The sequence below is a fragment of the Monodon monoceros genome, unplaced genomic scaffold, assembly GCF_005190385.1.
Source record: "Monodon monoceros isolate NGI ecotype Baffin Bay Population unplaced genomic scaffold, NGI_Narwhal_1 Super_Scaffold_16, whole genome shotgun sequence".
Taxonomy (NCBI): Eukaryota; Metazoa; Chordata; class Mammalia; order Artiodactyla; family Monodontidae; genus Monodon; species Monodon monoceros.
Window position 1 is genome coordinate 93316309 of NW_021703772.1, and position 18043 is coordinate 93334351.

General features: G+C 45.8%; 1 protein-coding gene across 1 annotated transcript in view; it reads left to right on the plus strand.

Annotated features, from left to right (window-relative positions):
* LCT (lactase) overlaps positions 1-18043 on the plus strand; it is a 51170-nt gene that overhangs the window by 24951 nt on the left and 8176 nt on the right. The window contains exons 7-12 of the mRNA XM_029225647.1: positions 5330-5975; positions 8218-9768; positions 10415-10683; positions 13428-13718; positions 15871-16069; positions 17516-17718. Of these exons, the coding sequence (XP_029081480.1) occupies positions 5330-5975; positions 8218-9768; positions 10415-10683; positions 13428-13718; positions 15871-16069; positions 17516-17718 (3159 nt within the window). The remainder of the gene's footprint in view (positions 1-5329; positions 5976-8217; positions 9769-10414; positions 10684-13427; positions 13719-15870; positions 16070-17515; positions 17719-18043) is intronic.

Genomic DNA, 18043 nt, shown 5'->3' on the forward strand with positions numbered 1-18043 from the left:
TTTTTTTTTGCGGTACACGGGCCTCTCACTGTTGTGGCCTCTCCCGCTGCGGAGCCCAGGCTCCGGGCGCACAGGCTCAGCGGCCATGGCTCACGGGCCCAGCCACTCCGTGGCATGTGGGAGCCTCCCGAACTGGGGCACGAACCCATGTCCCCTGCATCGGCAGGTGGACTCTCAACCACCGCGCCACGAGGGAAGCCCTCTTTCTTTTTCTTGATGAGTCTTGCTAATGGTTTATCAATTTTGTTTATCTTCTCAAAGAACCAGCTTTTAGTTTTATTGATCTTTGCTATTGTTTTCTTTGTTTCTATTTCATTTATTTCTGCTCTGATCTTTATGATTTCTTTCCTTCTGCTAACTTTGGGTTTTGTTTGTTCTTCTTTCTCTGGTTCCTTTAGGTGTAAGGTTAGATTGTTTATTTGAGATTTTTTTTGTTTCTTGAGGTAGGCTTGTATAGCTATAAACTTCCCTCTTAGAAGTGCTTTTGCTGCATCCCATAGGTTTTGGATCATCGTGTTTTTATTTTCGTTTGTCTCTAGGTATTATTTGATCTCCTCTTTGATTTCTTTAGTGATCTCTTGGTTATTTAGTAATGTATTGTTTAGCCTCCATGTGTTTGTGTTTTTTATGTTTTTTTCCCTGTAATTCATTTTTAATCTCATAGCATTGTGGTCAGAAAAGATGCTTGATATGATTTCAGTTTCTTAAATTTACTGAGGCTTGATTTGTGACCCAGGATCCTGGAGAATGTTCCATGCGCACTTGAGAAGAAAGTGTAATCTGCTGTTTTTGGATGGAATGTCCTATAAATATCAATTAAATCTGTCTGGTCTATTGTGTCATTTAAAGCTTCTGTTTCCTTATTTTCATTTTGGATGATCTGTCCATTGGTGTAAGTGAGGTGTTAAAGTCCCCCACTATTATTGTGTTACTGTCGATTTCCTCTTTTATAGCTGTTAGCAGTTGCCTTATGTATTGAGGTGCTCCTATGTTGGGTGCATATATATTTATAATTGTTATTATTATATCTTCTTCTTGGATTCATCCCTTGATCATTGTGTAGTGTCCTTCCTTGTCTCTTGTAACATTCTTTAATTTAAAGTCTATTTTATCTGGTATGAGTATTGCTACTCCAGCTTTCTATTGATTTCCATTTGCACGGAATAACTTTTTCCATCCCCTCACTTTCAGTCTGTATGTTTCCCTAGGTCTGAAGTGGGTCTCTTGTAGACAGTATGTATATGGGTCTTGTTTTTGTATCCATTCAGCAAGCCTGTGTCTTTTGGTTGGAGCATTTAATCCATTCACATTTAAGGTAATTATCGATATGTATGTTCCTATGACCATTTTCTTAATTGTTTTGGGTTTGTTTATGTAGGTCCTTTTCTTCTCTTGTGCTTTCCACTTAGAGAAGTTCCTTTAGCATTTGTTGTAGAGCTGGTTTGGCGGTGCTCAGTTCTCTTAGCGTTTGCTTGTCTGTAAAGCTTTTGATTTCTTCATCGAATCTGAATGAGATCCTTGCCGGGTAGAGTAATCTTGGTTGTAGGTTCTTCCCTTTCATCACTTTAAGTATATCATGCCACTCCCTTCTGGCTTGTAGAGTTTCTGCTGAGAAATCAGCTGTTAACCTTATGGGAGTTCCCTTGTATGTTATTTGTCGTTTTTCCCTTGCTGCTTTCAATAATTTTTCTTTGTCTTTAATTTTTGCCAATTTGATTACTATGTGTCTCGGCATGTTTCTCCTTGGGTTTATCCTGTATGGGACTCTCTGCGCTTCCTGGACTTGGGTGACTATTTCCGTTCCCATGTTAGGGAAGTTTTCGACTATAATCTCTTCAAATATTTTCTCTGATCCTTTCTCTCTCTCTTCTCCTTCTGGGACCCCTATAATGTGAATGTTGTTGTGTTTAATGTTGTCCCAGAGGTCTCTTAGGCTATCTTCATTTCTTTTCATTATTTTTTTCCTTATTCTGTTCCACAGCAGTGAATTCCACCATTCTGTCTTCCAGGTAACTTATCCGTTCTTCTGCCTCAGTTATTCTGCTATTGATTCCTTCATGTGTAGTTTTCATTTCAGTTATTGTATTGTTCATCTCTGTTTGTTTGTTCTTTAATTCTTCTAGGTCTTTGTTAAACATTTCTTGCATCTTCTCGATCTTTGCCTCCATTCTTTTTCTGAGGTCCTGGATCATCTTCACTATCATTATTCTGAATTCTTTTTCTGGAAGGTTGCCTGTCTCCACTTCATTTAGTTGTTTTTCTGGGGTTTTATCTTGTTCCTTCATCTGGTATATAGCCCTCTGCCTTTTCATCTTGTCTTTCTGTGAAAGTGGTTTTTGTTCCACAGGCTGCAGGATTGTAGTTCTTCTTGCTTCTGCTGTCTGCGCTCTGGTGGATGAGGCTATCTACGAGGCTTGTGCAAGTTTCCTGATGGGAGGGACTGGTGGTGGGTAGAGCTGACTGTTGCTCTGGTGGGCAGAGCTCAGTAAAATTTTAATCCGCTTGACTGCTGATGGGCGGGGCTGGGTTCCCTCCCTGTTGGTTGTTTGGCCTGAGGCAACCCAACACTGAAGCCTACCTGGGCTCTTCGGTGGGGCTAATGGCAGACTCTGGGAGGGCTCACGCCAAGGAGTACTTCCCAGAACTTCTGTTGCCTTGTCCCCATGGTGAGCCACAGCCCCCCCACCCCCGCCTCTGCAGGAGACCCTCCAACACTGGCAGGTAGGTCTGGTTCAGTCTCCTATGGGGTCACTGCTCCTTCCCCTGGGTCCCGATGCACACACTACTTTGTGTGTGCCCTCCAAGAGTGGAGTCTCTGTTTCCCCCAGCCCTGTCGAAGTCCTGCAATCAAATCCCACTAGCCTTCAAAGTCTGATTCTCTACGAATTCCTCCTCCCGTTGCCGGACCCCCAGGCTGGGAAGCCTGATGTGGGGCTCAGAACCTTCACTCCAGTGGGTGGACTTCTGTGGTATAAGTGTTCTGCAGTCTGTGAGTCACCCACCCAGCAGTTATGGGATTTGATTTTACTGTGATTGCGCACCTCCTACCATCCCATTGTGGCTTCTCCTTTGTCTTTGGATGTGGGTATCTTTTTTGGTGAGTTCCAGTGTCTTCCTGTCGATGACTGTCCAGCAGCTAGTTGTGATTCTGGTGTTCTCACAAGAGGGAGTGAGAGCACGTCCTTCTACTCCGCCATCTTGGTTCAGGCTCCCTAGACATTCTTTTTTAAGTATTCTTTTTTCATTATGATTTATCCCAAGAGATTGCATATAGTTCCCTGTGCTATACAGTAGGACCTTGTTGTTTATCCATTCTAAATGTAATAGTTTGCATCTACCAACCCCAAACTCCCTGTCCATTCCTCTCCCTCCCCACCTCCCCCTTGGCAACCGCAAGTCTGATCTCTATGTCTGTGGGTCTGTTTCTGTTTTGTAGATAGGTTCTTTTGTGCCATATTTTAGATTCCACATATAATATCATATGGTATTTGTCTTTCTCTTTCTGACTTATTTCACTTAGTATGATAATCTCTAGTTGCATCCATGCTGCTGCAAATGGCATTATTTTGTTCTTTTTTATGGCTGAGTAGTATTCCATTGTGTATATGTACCACATCTTCATTATCCGTTCATCTGTCGATGGGCATTTAGGTTGCTTCCATCTCTTGGCTATTGTGAATAGTGCTGCTGTGAACATAGGGGTGCATGTGTCTTTTTATTTTTTATAGTTTCAGGTTCACAGCAAAACTGAGTGGAAGACACAGAGACTTCCCATTTACTCCCTGCCCCCACACATGTATAGCGTCCCCCGTTATCGACATCCCCCACCTGCACGGCAGATTTGTTACAATCAAAGACATATACAATGATCTATACACCGACACATTATCATTCTAGTGCCCATTTTTTACTTGAAATGTCATTAAACCTTTTCCATGTCATTACATGATCACAGTGATTGTTTCTGATGGTTGCCTAGTATTCCACTGAGCACCCTGCCCCAACACCAGCAAGCTTAGAAGGGAAGCCTTCCTGCCTTTTGGAAAGGAGCACACTTTGCTGTTGGAGATTAGGACCCACCCAGTTAAGAACTAACATTTGGGACGTTAGAAGCAGTCAGGAGCTTCTCTTCCTAGAGCATGTTTTGGGTGTAAAATTCTTCACATGATAAAAAGGAAAAGAAAAAGGCACTAAGCAGTAGCAAACCTCCTCCTGCACTCCAAGTTTCTGCTCTGTGCTGTATGTACACAGTTGCATTGAATCCTCCTGGATGGATCCATAATTACCCACTTCCTGCAGACAAGGAAGCTGAAGTCGAGGGAGAAGATGGTTTGAGTTTACTGAGCATGTTAGTGATAGAGTCAATATTCAGATGTAGGCTTGTTATACTCCAGATACCCCACCTTTGCCGTTTCTCCTGGTGCTCCACCAAGGAAAGATGTTGACATTTGTAAGACCATGAGTTGTAAGACCATGAGTTAAGTCTACAGCAGATCCTGGTTGTGGTTTCTCTTCCTAGACTTCATTAAGTAGAAAGGAGAACAGGAAGGCTAGAAATAATTTCCCCCTCTTTTGTGTGTTAACTAAAATGATTGCCCCTGCCAGTTAGTTGTGGACTAGTCAATAAGCCCTTACTGGGACTTCCCTGGTGGCGCAGTGGTTAAGAGTCTGCCTGCCAATGCAGGGGACACGGGTTTGAGCCCTGGTCCGGGAAGATCCCACATGCCACGGAGCAGCTAAGCCCGTGTGCCACAACTACTGAAGCCTGCATGCCTAGAACCCGTACTCTGCAACAAGAGAAGCCACCGCAATGAGAAGCCCACGCACTGCAACAAAGAGTAGCTCCCGCTCAACACAACTAGAGAAAATCCACACACAGTAACCAAGACCCAATGCAACCAAAAATTTAAAAAAAAAAAAAAAGCACTTACTGAGGACAGAGGCAGAGGAACTGTGGGTGATGATCCAGGCCTGGGGTCAGACTGCCTGTGCTCTCCCCTTCTCTGGATCCTGTATTCCTCACCTGTATCATAGTAATAGTATTTGTACTTGCCACATAAGTAAGGATCACACAAGATAAGCCATTGACACCTGTTATTGTTAATGTGTTTGTGGTGCTGTCGCTATCGACCTGGTGATGGTGGTGATGGTGGTGTTGACTTGTTGACACAGTTGTGGATATTGTTGACATTGTTGCTGTTGACTTTATTAACTTGCTACCATTACTGACTTTGGTGTCAACTTGCTGACGTTGTTGTTGACTTGTTATTGGCTTGTGGGTGCTGTTGTTGTCACTAAGACCTGTATTTCCTTCTTTCTTCCTCACAAGGTGGCTCACGTGGTCCTCAAGGCTCATGCCAGGGCTTGGCACCACTACAACAGCCAACATCGCCCACAGCAGCAGGGGCGGGTAGGCATTGTACTGAACTCAGACTGGGCAGAGCCCCTGTCCCCAGGGAGGCCTGAGGACCGGAGAGCCTCTGAACACTTCCTGCACTTCATGCTGGGCTGGTTTGCACACCCCATCTTTGTGGATGGAGACTACCCGGCTGCCCTGAGAGCCCAGATCCAACAGATGAACAAACAGTGCCCCAGTCCTGTGGCCCAGCTCCCTAAGTTCACCAAGGCAGAGAAGCAGCTCCTGAAGGGCTCCGCTGACTTTCTGGGTCTGTCCCATTACACTTCCCGCCTCATCAGCAAGGCCCAAGGAGATACCTGCGTCCCCAGCTATGATACCATTGGAGGCTTCTCCCAACACGTGGACCCTGCGTGGCCCCAGACCGAATCCCCTTGGATTCGTGTGGTACCCTGGGGTATAAGGAGGCTGTTGCAGTTTGTATCCTTGGAATACACAAGAGGCAAAGTTCCAATCTACCTGGCTGGGAATGGCATGCCCATAGGGGAAAGTGAAGATCTCATCAATGATTCCTTGAGAATAGACTACTTCAATCAATATATCAACGAGGTGCTCAAGGGTAAGAACGTGGATATGCTGGTGATTGGAACGTGGGTGGTACTTCATCAAGTCTTCAGAGTTTTGTTTTGAGGGACAAAGACAGTCTCCCAAGGAAATGAAGCCAAAAAGTAGTATTTGTAGTAATAGTGTGAGTCCTTCATATCAGCCTCCTGTCTCCCTCAAAGGCCTCAAGCCTTTACTTTTATATTGCTGGTGCCTACAGCACTCCCTTCTGCACTCTGCCTATCTGAGTCCTATCTATCCATCAAGCCTCATCATCTTTTAATGCATTTAGTTAACAAATATTTATTGAGTGCCCATTACATGCCAGACACTGTGCAAGACAGTAGGGGTACCATATTGAACCAACACCATCTTTTCCCAGAGGGGACTCAGAGTCTACAGAGGGACACAGACAGAAAAGTGCAGTATATGGTGATGATGGCATTACAGGGTGGCAGGAGGACACTCAGGGTGGGACTCCAGCCCATTAAATCTTCCCCCATCGCTCCAGCCTGGCCTGATCTTCATTTCCTTTAACGGGGTATAAAATCTACATTCCACATCATTCACTTTGGTCCACTTAACCTGTACCTACAGTCTCATTTTTACCTTATATGTCTTTTTATTTCAAGTAAAAAGGAGCGGCAAATAGGTTTCATCTCAGTACGCCAGTCCTAATCAACTGATAGTGGCTAGCTGTCTGCCTAGAGGGCTGTGTTGAGAAGATTTCGAGGCCTTGTCTAGAATCAAAGAGGAAGAGTTAAAAAGTGACCCCTGCCCTGGGCGCTGCAGTAAGGAATGGAGACCTACATCCCACTGTTTGTGAGATCAGACTTCACCTGTACTCTCCTCAGTATCAAGGAATCCCTTTAAGACATTATCTCAAGTGATCCTTGAAACGGCCTGGTTCAGTAAATGGGGGCAGATATTATCTTCATGGGACAACTGTGAAAACCGATGCTCTGAGAGATTAAATGATATGCCCAGACATCCAGTGAGTGGAGCCATAGGCCCTTCTGTTTCTGGCTCAGCAATTCCTTCTGCCCACTAACCTATGAGGCTTTTATTCATCTTTATGTTCCCAGAGCCTAGCACAGCGTGGGCTAAAGTAGGTGCTTACTAAATTATCTATTGAGTGAATGAGCGACGTTACCTACCTCTTACACAGTCATCCACAGCTATTGCTCTGACTCCTGGTTGACTCACTAGAACATTTTTAATTCTTTCACAGTTCTGGAGGCCAGAAGTCCAAAATCAAGACGTCACTAGGAACACTTTCCATCCAAAGCCTCTGAGGGAGAATCCTTCCTTGCCTATTCCAGCTTCTGGGGGCTCTAGGCCTTCCTTGGCTGTGGCTGCCTTCACCTTCACATGGCCTTCTCCCCTATGTCACTTATGATGATGCTTGTCACTGAATTTAGGACCCACCTTGATTAATCCAGGATGGTCTCATTTTGAGATCCTTAACTTAGTGAATTATATTTGCAAAACCCCTTTTGCCAAATAAGGTTACATCAGTAGTACCAGGGGTCAGCACTTGGATATACCTTTTTGGGGACCACCATTCAAGCCACTGAATCAGAGAATACTTTTTTTTAGGCTTTATTTCTCCTTTTAAAAACGGAATGCGTGATTATTTCATGTCAATATTACTAAACATAAAGAAAAAACAAAAGCATATTTTTTAAAGATTAAATGATTTATGTATTCTGTATTAAACCAAGGAGTCCTGACACTAGCAGATGGGGCACTTTTTCTTTATTATTCATTTTAAGGTAGGGACACACCTTTCGATTGAGACTTATGGCCATAGATGTGGCCTGATGTTTTGTGTGGGTCTTACGGATTTTCCTTTTACTTGTTATGAGGAGGAAAAAGGGTTAATATCTTGGGGGTAACCCAAGTCACCTCCCGAACTTTCATGTTAAAAGGAAAACCTTTTAAAAGTAACATCAGCCCTTTGCAACTCTGTCATCATTTCAGACCCCAACCAATCCTTGCTTAACACACACCCTTACTTCTTGCCAGCTCCAATCCTAATTCTCGACAAACAATTTATGTAACCTTGCAGTTTTTGCCTTTATAAGTGTCCCCCATTTTATAGTGGAACACAATTCAAGTGCTTCTTGACTCTGTGTCTCCCGGGCTGCAGTGCTAACAAACCCCAAAGTAGACACCTCTATTTTAAAAGTAATAAAAATAAAAGGCAACATCAGTAACAGACTTTAAAACAATCCCAATTTTGGTTTTCTCCACAGCTGTCAAGGAGGACTCAGTGGATGTTCAATCTTACATTGCTCGTTCCCTCATCGACGGCTTCGAAGGCCCCTCTGGGTACAGCCAGAGGTTTGGGCTGTACCATGTCAACTTCAACGACAGCAGCAGGCCAAGGACTCCCAGGAAATCTGCCTACTTTTTCACCAGCATGATTGAAAAGAACGGTTTCCTCACCAAGGTAGTAAAAAGACTGCCACCACCCAGTAAAGCAAACGTCCCCCGGAAAATCAGAGCCTTCACGTTTCCATCCGAGGTACCCTCCAAGGCTAAAGTAGTCTGGGAAAAGTTCTCCAACCAACCCAAGTTTGAAAGAGATTTGTTCTACCACGGCACGTTCCGGGATGACTTCCTGTGGGGCGTGTCCTCGTCAGCCTATCAGATTGAAGGAGCTTGGGATGCTGACGGCAAAGGCCCCAGCATCTGGGATAATTTTACCCACACACCAGGGAGCAACGTGAAAAACAGTGCTACTGGAGACATAGCCTGTGACAGCTATAACCATCTGGATGCTGATCTGAATATGCTTCGAGCTTTGAAGGTGAAGGCCTATCGCTTCTCCATCTCCTGGTCTCGGATTTTCCCGACTGGAAGAAACACTTCTGTCAACATACGTGGTGTTGATTATTACAACAGGCTGATTGATGGCTTGGTGGCAAGCAGCATCTCTCCCATGGTGACACTGTTCCACTGGGACCTGCCCCAGGCCCTCCAGGATATTGGTGGCTGGGAGAATCCTTCCTTGATTGAGTTGTTTAACAGCTATGCAGACTTTTGTTTCCAGACCTTTGGTGACAGAGTCAAGTTCTGGATGACTTTTAACGACCCCACATCCCAGGCATGGTTGGGGTATGGCTCAGGGGAATTTCCCCCAAATGTGAACGACCCAGGCTGGGGACCTTACAGAATTGGCCATGCAATCATCAAAGCTCATGCCAGAGTCTATCACACTTACGATGAGAAGTACAGGCACGAGCAGAAGGGGGTCATCTCTTTGAGCCTCGGTGCACACTGGGCAGAGCCCCAGTCGCCGGGGGTCCCCAGGGATGTGGAGGCAGCTGACCGAATGCTGCAGTTCTCACTGGGCTGGTTCGCCCACCCCATCTTCCGAAACGGAGACTATCCCGATGCCATGAAGTGGAAAGTGGGGAACAGGAGTGAACTACAGCACTTAGCCACCTCCCGCCTGCCCAGCTTCACTGAGGAAGAGAAGAGGTACATCTCAGCTACGGCCGACGTGTTCTGCCTCAACACCTACTCCTCCAGAATCGTGCGGTATGCAACACCCAGGTTAAACCCGCCCTCCTATGAAGGTGATCGGGAGCTGACCAAGAGGGAAGACTCTTCCTGGCCCTCCACGGCAGTGAACAGAGCTGCATCCTGGGGGATGCGAAGACTGCTCAACTGGATCAAGGAAGAGTACGGGGACGTCCCCATTTACATCACTGAAAACGGAGCAGGGCTGACAGATCCGAAAGTGGAAGATACCAATAGGATATTTTACCACAAAACCTATATCAATGAAGCTTTGAAAGGTACGTGAGTGTTCATGTCCCCCTTACAAAATCTCCCAACGTCCACATGTCATGTGCCTGAAATGGTTTGGCAGAGTGGATTACACACCATCAACAGCTCTCCCTTTTATACCCTAATTCTGTAATTCTTTCCCGGTCTGGGGTTACATATCCCTTTGGGAATCTGAAAAAAGCAATGGTCATCTCCCCAAATGTACACACAGGGTCCCACAGGAGTATTCTCATGGGTCCATTCATTCATTATTGAGCAACTACTATGTGACAAGTTCTATTCTAAGTGCTGGGGACACAGCAGTGAACAAAATAAACAACTTTCTGCTGACACGGAGCTTATATTCTGGTGGGTTCCATGCACCCTAGAGCAATAAACTCTTCTCTAATTCACATTTCTGTATTTAACTTCTAAAGTAGGCTGAGACTCTTGAATTTCAGACATGTCCCTTTACCCCAACAAAAGAATTTGATTTTGTAAAGATCAGTAATTAATACTTGCTATGGGGGCATCAGTGTTGACAAAAAGAAAGAGACAAGATGATCTATCAGGGCACACATTACTTGTGTGCACAAGTTGGTGGTTTAGGACTACCTGCAGTGAGGAGTCCTCCTGGTGTAAAGCTCTCCTCTGCTGTCTGTGGAACGTTCCCAGCCTACAGGCTCGACGGTGTCGACCTTCGAGGATATGCTGCATGGTCCCTGATGGACAGTTTTGAGTGGCTAAATGGCTACACGGTCAAGTTTGGACTGTACCATGTTGATTTCAATAACGTGAACAGGCCTCGCACAGCAAGAGCCTCTGCCAGGTACTACACGGAGGTCATCATCAGTAACGGCATGCCGCTGCCCAAGGAAGACGAGTTTCTCTATGGACAGTTTCCCAAGGGCTTCAGCTGGAGTGTGGCTACCGCTTCATATCAGGTGAGGAGTTCAGGACAATTCACCATCTACAGCAAACCTACTATGTGCCAGGCTCTGGGGTCAGGGCTGGAGAGGGCAGGTGGGAGCAGTGGATTTTTATAGACCTGTGGGAGGGACGTATGGCTACCTTGCAGGGGGAGTCTGGGAGGCCCTTTTCCCAGACAGCTTGGCTTCTTCACATCCCCAAATTCAGGCGGGCCATCACAGTTACAAGGGCTGTGCTGAGATGGGTGTTAGCAGGCCAGATGGCGCAGGTGGAGCCTGGAAGAAATACTTAGGCAAAGACATGCAAATATGAAGATTCTCAGCCGGATGCCTTTATTTCTCACTTAGTCTCTTCCCAGCAGACAGTTCGATCAAAATGGCTATCACATGGGCCTGGGCGTTTTCTGATGTCCTAATAACATCATACCTCTACCTTATTCATGCTAAATGAAGCTCACTAATACAGAAAATATGAGGATTTACTTTTCCTCAGAAAAAAAAGAAAGATAAAAAACGAAGAGTGACTTGCCCAGGCAGTTAGGGGTGTGACCCTGCCTTACATCTTCTTCCTCCATTTATTTTCTTTGATACAGGAGTAGGGGTTTGTATTCCCAGTGTGGAACCTGGGTGGGGTTAGTGGTCTGAGCTGACTTGACTCTGGGTTGCTCAGCCCTTGGATTTTTTCTAGGTGACCATAGCTGCTGAAAATGTTTCTGAGGAAGGTGAGGGTAGCTACCCCCAGACGACCAGACTACCAAGGTATAATGAAGTCTCAGACCAAATTCTGCCATATCCAGACATATGTTAACTAAGCACACTAACACAGGAACTATTCATGTATCCTATTCCATGGCCTGGAGAAAACCTCAGCTCTTGGTCCTCTTCGGTGCTCTGGTCAACACTGTACATGAAAGGTTTACTTGAGGAAATGACAAGATTTCAGAGACAGGATCCTGTTGCTCCAGGGAGACAGAATCTTCTGTAGCAGGGTTTCTCCAGCTGGGTCTGATTGACATTTGGGGCTGGATAGTTCTTTGTTGTGGGCCTGTCCTGTGCACATGTAGGATGTTTAGCAGCAAACCTGGCCTTTACCCACTAGGTGCCAGTAGACTCCTCCCCCAGCTGTAACAACTAAAAACGTCTCCAGACATTGCTAAGCGTCTCCTCAGAGACAAAACAGTCCCTGGGTGAGAACCACTGCCCCACAGGTTTATAGCTGGACTTATTTATTCTAGGGCTAGGGTTAGGGACTTACTCTAGGGCACAGGTTGCAGGCCTGAATCAGTTATTACTATGATAATTGACAAATGCTGGTTTTCTGAGTTCATCATTGCTTTTGTATTTATTAGGTGGCATTCAAAAGAAAGGTCAAGCTTTGTCTTTTCTCCTACTTGGTTATTTACATTTTACTTATATGTAAATGTATGTCGATATAGGTCATCAGTACGGCCTTGTGGAGTCCTGTTTGTCTCCAGTGGGTTATACTTTCGCTATTATTATGTATGCAGATGCTTAAATCGTCCACCTTTTGCCGGTGGATTGTCCTTTAGCTGGATCCTGTGTCCTTCTGACATGGCCCATCATTCTTTGAGCACTCTGTTAATTCTTTCTGGTGCAACAAGATGTTCCAGGCTCATCTTGTATCTTTTTCTGCCCCAGCCCTGTAATCAGCCATTTCTCTAATGAGCCCTGGTTCCTTTTATTGGATAAGGGCATTTAGAAACCAAGATCTGGGTGCTAGGTGTGCTCACTGCTACTGGGGTGTCATTACTTCTAGGCCCGCTCAGTGGACAGAGCTAGGAAATGCATGTGTGTGTACACACACACACACATACACACATACGTGTGCGTATATATCTAGTTCTACATCCACCCAAATCTTTATGTATGTTAAAAAACACACTGATACCTCCATTGCAGTCCAACTCTACAGGGTTAATGCTGGCCTTCCCACTTTTCATACTTGTATCTCTTTTCTCCAATGATGAGAAATCTAGTTCCTAATATCTTCAACATAGTCACTTATTTTCTTAGTCCCCCTGCATTAACTAGTCTCCCAACCACCAAGCCATCTCCTGCACCCAGATGGACCACATGGGGTGCATTCCCGCTGACCTAGGGCCTGCCACTGTCAGAGGGGCTGCGCAGGCCAAGCCTGGACATGTCTTCTTGCTGAGAATGCCAGCACTACCTTAGCTGCAGCCAATCACACAGTATCACACTATATATGCTTAAGTGTTTCAAAGTAAATTATGGACATTACACCTCTCAGACTACCTAAGCCCATAGGTAGGCGTTTGCCCAGTGGCTTGTGGTCAGTTTATAGGTTAGGTGGGAGGAGGAAAAGGAGGCACAGAAACAGTGATACACATCCTGATTAGAAACTCTGCCTCTACATCTGGCATCGTTGGGATTTGTTTGGCTGTGATTGGGGTTGAGGCATGTGGAATCGTTCATTCAAACTTTTAGTGAGCACCCACCATACTCCAGACACTGCTGCATTGACTGCTGGGCCACCAAGATGAAAGATGCAATGCCTAGACCTCAGTCTTGTAGGAAGAAACCCAGTCAGCAAGTGCGTAATTGTGCAGTGCAGCATGACAGTGCCGTGATGTTCAGAAAGTATGTACAGGAAGCTGAAGGAGTTCAGAAATCGGAGGGTGGCAGAGAAGGTGATGCTGACTTATGTCAGGACTCACCCACTGACTGGGAAGGGCTTGACTACATGACTTGCTTAGACCATGTCTTGTCATCTTGAGATCGAAGGTGCGTGGAGAGCAGATGGCAAAGGGCTCAGTATTTGGGACACCTTTTCTCACACACCACTGAGTGTTGGGAATGATGACACCGGAGACGTGGCCTGTGACAGTTATCACAAGATTGCCGAGGATGTGGTCGCCCTGCAGAACCTGGGTGTGACCCACTATCGCTTTTCCATCTCTTGGACTCGCATCCTCCCTGACGGAACTACCAAATACATCAATGAAGCGGGCCTGAACTACTACATGCGGCTCATCAACGCGCTGCAGGCTGCCAGCATCCAGCCCCAGGTGAGATGGGGCCCTGACCGGGCCTTGGCCAAGTCCCCTGGGAGCCAGTTGGGCTGGGAAGCACATTTCTTGTGTGAAAAAAGTGCTGTTTTCAAACTTAATTTTTGAATGATCAGTAAAGATTTTCCTTCTGCCCCTGACCTCTAGCCATGTTTCCCCTCATAGGTGACCAAGTTTTCTGGGTTCTCATGTCCTTTTGTGTATGTGATCAGTAGGCATGTGTATATGTGTATGTATATGCCTTTTCCCCTCTTTTTTCCTAATGGTATGATACATACAGTTTGATACTTGCTTCTTTTAAAATTTTTTATTATTTATTTGGTTGTGCCAGGTCTTAGTTGTGGCAGGCGGGCTCCTTAGTTGTGGTACGTGGGCTTCTTAGTTGCAGCTCACAGGCTATTTAGTTGTGGCACGTGGGCTCCTTAGTTGTGGCTGGCAGGCTCTTACAGATATTTCCATATCCATACATAGTTTCCTCATTTGTTGCTTTTTTGTTTTGTTTTAGTTATGTGGTAATTGTTTGTACCTTACTTCTCTAATCACTTCCCTATTAATGGACACTCTTCCCTGTGATGTTTCCACTCTTTTGCCATTATAACCAACACTACAATGAGTAATCATAGATACGTAATTACACTAGGGTGGAAGTTTATCTGTAGGATATGGTTCTAGGAGCAGAACTGCTGAGGCAAAAGTGCACGTGTTTTTAAGACATGAGTTATTATGAATAATAATACAGAAGCTCACTTGTGGGCTTCTTTACTGTCACCAAATCTTTTACATTTTACTTGGGAGCATAAGAATACTTCTCCTTTTCCCCTGGGCCATTTATGATAAACAGCTGGAGGGCACTAGTTCTTTGATACTGTGTGTTTCCTCTGCTGTATTGATTGGAGATTATGCACTGCAGCCAGAGCATAATCTCCGCATTAACCCCCCTCCCCCACTCCCCACCCCAAAAGCAGAGATTTTTACAAATAAAAGTGCTACCTGGACGTCTCACACTGCTAACACTGCAGGAACAAATCATCCATGCGGCGTTTATTACAGTGTGTGTGACCACTAGCTGTGATGGAGAGGGGACGGCCAGTGGCTGCCCTGCATGAGCCCAAGATCTGGGGGGAAACGAGCTCCATTACACATAACAATTCAGAACATCAAAAAGAACAGAACTCAGGGCTTAATGATTTTGTAGTTCTTATTTTTTTAAATAGATTTTAAAATATTTATTTTTGGCTGTGCCACGTGTCATGCAGGATCTTAGTTTCCCGACCAGGGATCGAACCCAGGGTCTTGGCAGCAAGAGCGTGGAGTCCTAACCACTGGACCTCCAGGGAATTTCCTGTAGTTCTTAAGGGCATTGAGACACCGCAGAAAAGAAAAGTGCTGTGGCCGGAAAAAGCTTCAAGGAGGTGTGGGTCTTGAAGAAAGAGGACAGTCTGGGTGGGTGGGTGGGCAGGGGAAGGGCATTTCAGGCAAAGGGAGAGACTGGGCCTGAGCTGAAGATGGTTGGCAGCCCAGTGGAGACTGCGGACAGTGGAGACCCCTGGCGTGGCCAAGAGGGAGTGTGTCAGGAGCATCAAGGGAAGACCCGGAGAGAGGAAAGGCTACCACACGGACATGGCCATAGGGGCCCCTCTCCAGCAAAGGGTTCCCAGGTCCTCAGAAAGAACCTCCAGACAGATGTCCATGGGGATGCCCCTTTACAAGCAAAATGCCTCAGAGCCTCAGACTCTCAGTGCAGTCTATCCCGGCGGTTCTGAAGCTCTAGCATTTCTGATCCTTGACTACAACCATAGCTAACATTTGCTGAAGAGATGGCAGGATGTCAGCCACTTTTTGTGTCCTCTGCCATGTGATTTCGGCCTCACAACGATTCCGGGACATGGAGGTCTCAGGGCCTGAGCCTGGGGTCACATGGCTGGTAGGTGGCAGAGCTGAGACTCAAATCCAGGCTTCTCTGATCCAGAGGTATGAATTTCTCACGCTTCAACACTGCTGTCCTACCCTTCCGGCCAGAGAAGCTTTGAGGCTTATTTGTCACATCATTCATCCTCAGCTTCAGCAGCAGACATTTACGCTGGTGCATACAGCATCGCTGGCTTCCCATGAAAAGGAGGTTGATGGAAATGCTGATCTTGCTTTTTCACAGGTGACCATTTACCACTGGGACCTGCCGCAGGCACTCCAGGACATCGGCGGCTGGGAGAATGAGACGGTTGTACAGCGGTTTAAGGAGTATGCAGATGTGCTCTTCCGGAGGCTGGGGGACAAGGTGAAGTTCTGGATCACACTGAACGAGCCCTTTGTCATTGCTAACCAGGGCTATGGCTATGGGACAGCAGCTCCAGGTAAAGGTCCCAGACCCCCCTTGTCAGCTCTTTGGAGTGTGGCATTCTCAGCACCACAAAGACATGAAATCCAGGTGGCCCTGGAGGAGGAGGCTACGAAAGCCCGAAGGCAGTGCTTCAGAATCCCCGCCTTCTGCTCAGGGCTGCCTGGCAGGCAGCAGAGCTTCCCCCTTCTGACACCACTTTTGCTGAACATGAACTTCACGTCTCAATACATCCAAATGGCTTCATTGCTCTCTCTCTACGTCTGATCTGCCTCAGATAGGAAGCTGCCTGAGATCAAGGGTGTGGACTAATCAATATAGGAAAGGACAATACATCAGACTGTACAGATCCACAGTGGTTTTTGCAACTCCAAAAATGCAAAAGTTTCCAATATATGATTTGGCTGACCTGGGCTTAACCTGACTTGAACCAATGTGAGGTGACATCCCACTTAGAGTGAACATTCAGAAGTTCTGCACCAGCAGTGCTCGTTTCGGCAGCGCATATACTAAAATTGGAAAAGTTCAGCAGCAGACGTATTAATGTCCTTAATCATGGAGAGCTGTCCTGGGCCCTGCTGGGGTCATATATAACTATGTTATATGCAACTTATTACTTTTCCAAGACACAGAAACCTTTTAATCCCAAAATACATCAAACCCTGGGGTTTTTGTGATTTTTTTAATTGAAGTATATAGTTGATTTACAGTGCTGTGTTCCTAAGAGTTTTTAATAAGGAATTGTGGACCTGTCCTTGTCCCTTGAGAACCCTCCAATTTTCCTTTCCTTGAGTTCTGAGCCTTAGAGAGTAAATTTGTGTTCATCTATGTGATTCCTTGGGATTACATGTAAAAGCTGGAAAGAGCCACGGGGAGATCTGCTTTGACCCATTACCAGATGTATCTCCCATTGGTCCTTGGTTGACGCTTTGGTTTATCATTCCTTCAACATATGAGAGGCAGCCTCTCTCATAACATTTGCTCTCAAGGAATCTCTGTGTCGGATGCTTCCATCAGCTATACTCTCCAACTCTTACTTTCACTGTGGGTCCCCGCAGAGTGCCAGGATGTCACCTCCTGAGGCACACACTCTTCTGGGTACTTTGCCTATGACATATGAGCCACTCTTTGGGCGAGGGGTACAGAAACCAACACCTGTCAATCAAGTGCCTTCTCTTTGCCAGACACAGTACTTCTGGGTGCTTTGCACACACACTGTTTCATTTCCTTCTCGTAAGAACTCTCTATTGCTCATTTTGCAGAGGAAGGAACTGAAAGACTGAATTACTCAACCCAAAGTTACCTGGCCAGCTTTAAAAAGTGGAGACAGGATTCGAATTCCATTCTTCCTCAAGCCAAAATCTTCAGCCTTTCTCCCAAACACGACGAGGCCATCTATAGGCAGAAAGTAATATTCTTGGCCACATTTATTCTTCACTGACATCTCTGTGTATATTTCCAGGAATCTCCTCCAGGCCTGGCACTGGTCCCTACATTGCTGGCCACAACCTAATAAAGGCTCACGCTGAGGCCTGGCATCTGTACAACGATGTGTACCGTGCCCGTCAAGGTGGCATGATTTCCATCACCATCAACAGCGACTGGGCTGAGCCTAGAGACCCCTCCAACCAGGAGGAGGTGGAGGCCGCCAGGAGATACGTTCAGGTCTGTTCTTCCTCTGGGCATTGTTCTTACTCTTGCTCTTTTCCCCTCCTGTCACGATCTAATGGAAACAGAATTAGATTGCGAAACAAAGATTTAGGAACTAGGCCCTGCGTTGCTATTACCTTATTCTGTGCCCTTGGGAAAATCATCTAAACTTTTCGTACTGTAGTCTTCTCATCTTTGAAATGGAGGTGACCTAACTACCTCATAGGTTTGCTGTGATGAAAGTTCTTTGGGGTTGTTTTCTTTCAAGTCTTAAAAAAATAATCTATACATATAGCTCTTACTGGATGCAACACTGGCTTGAAGCTAAATAACAGAAAGA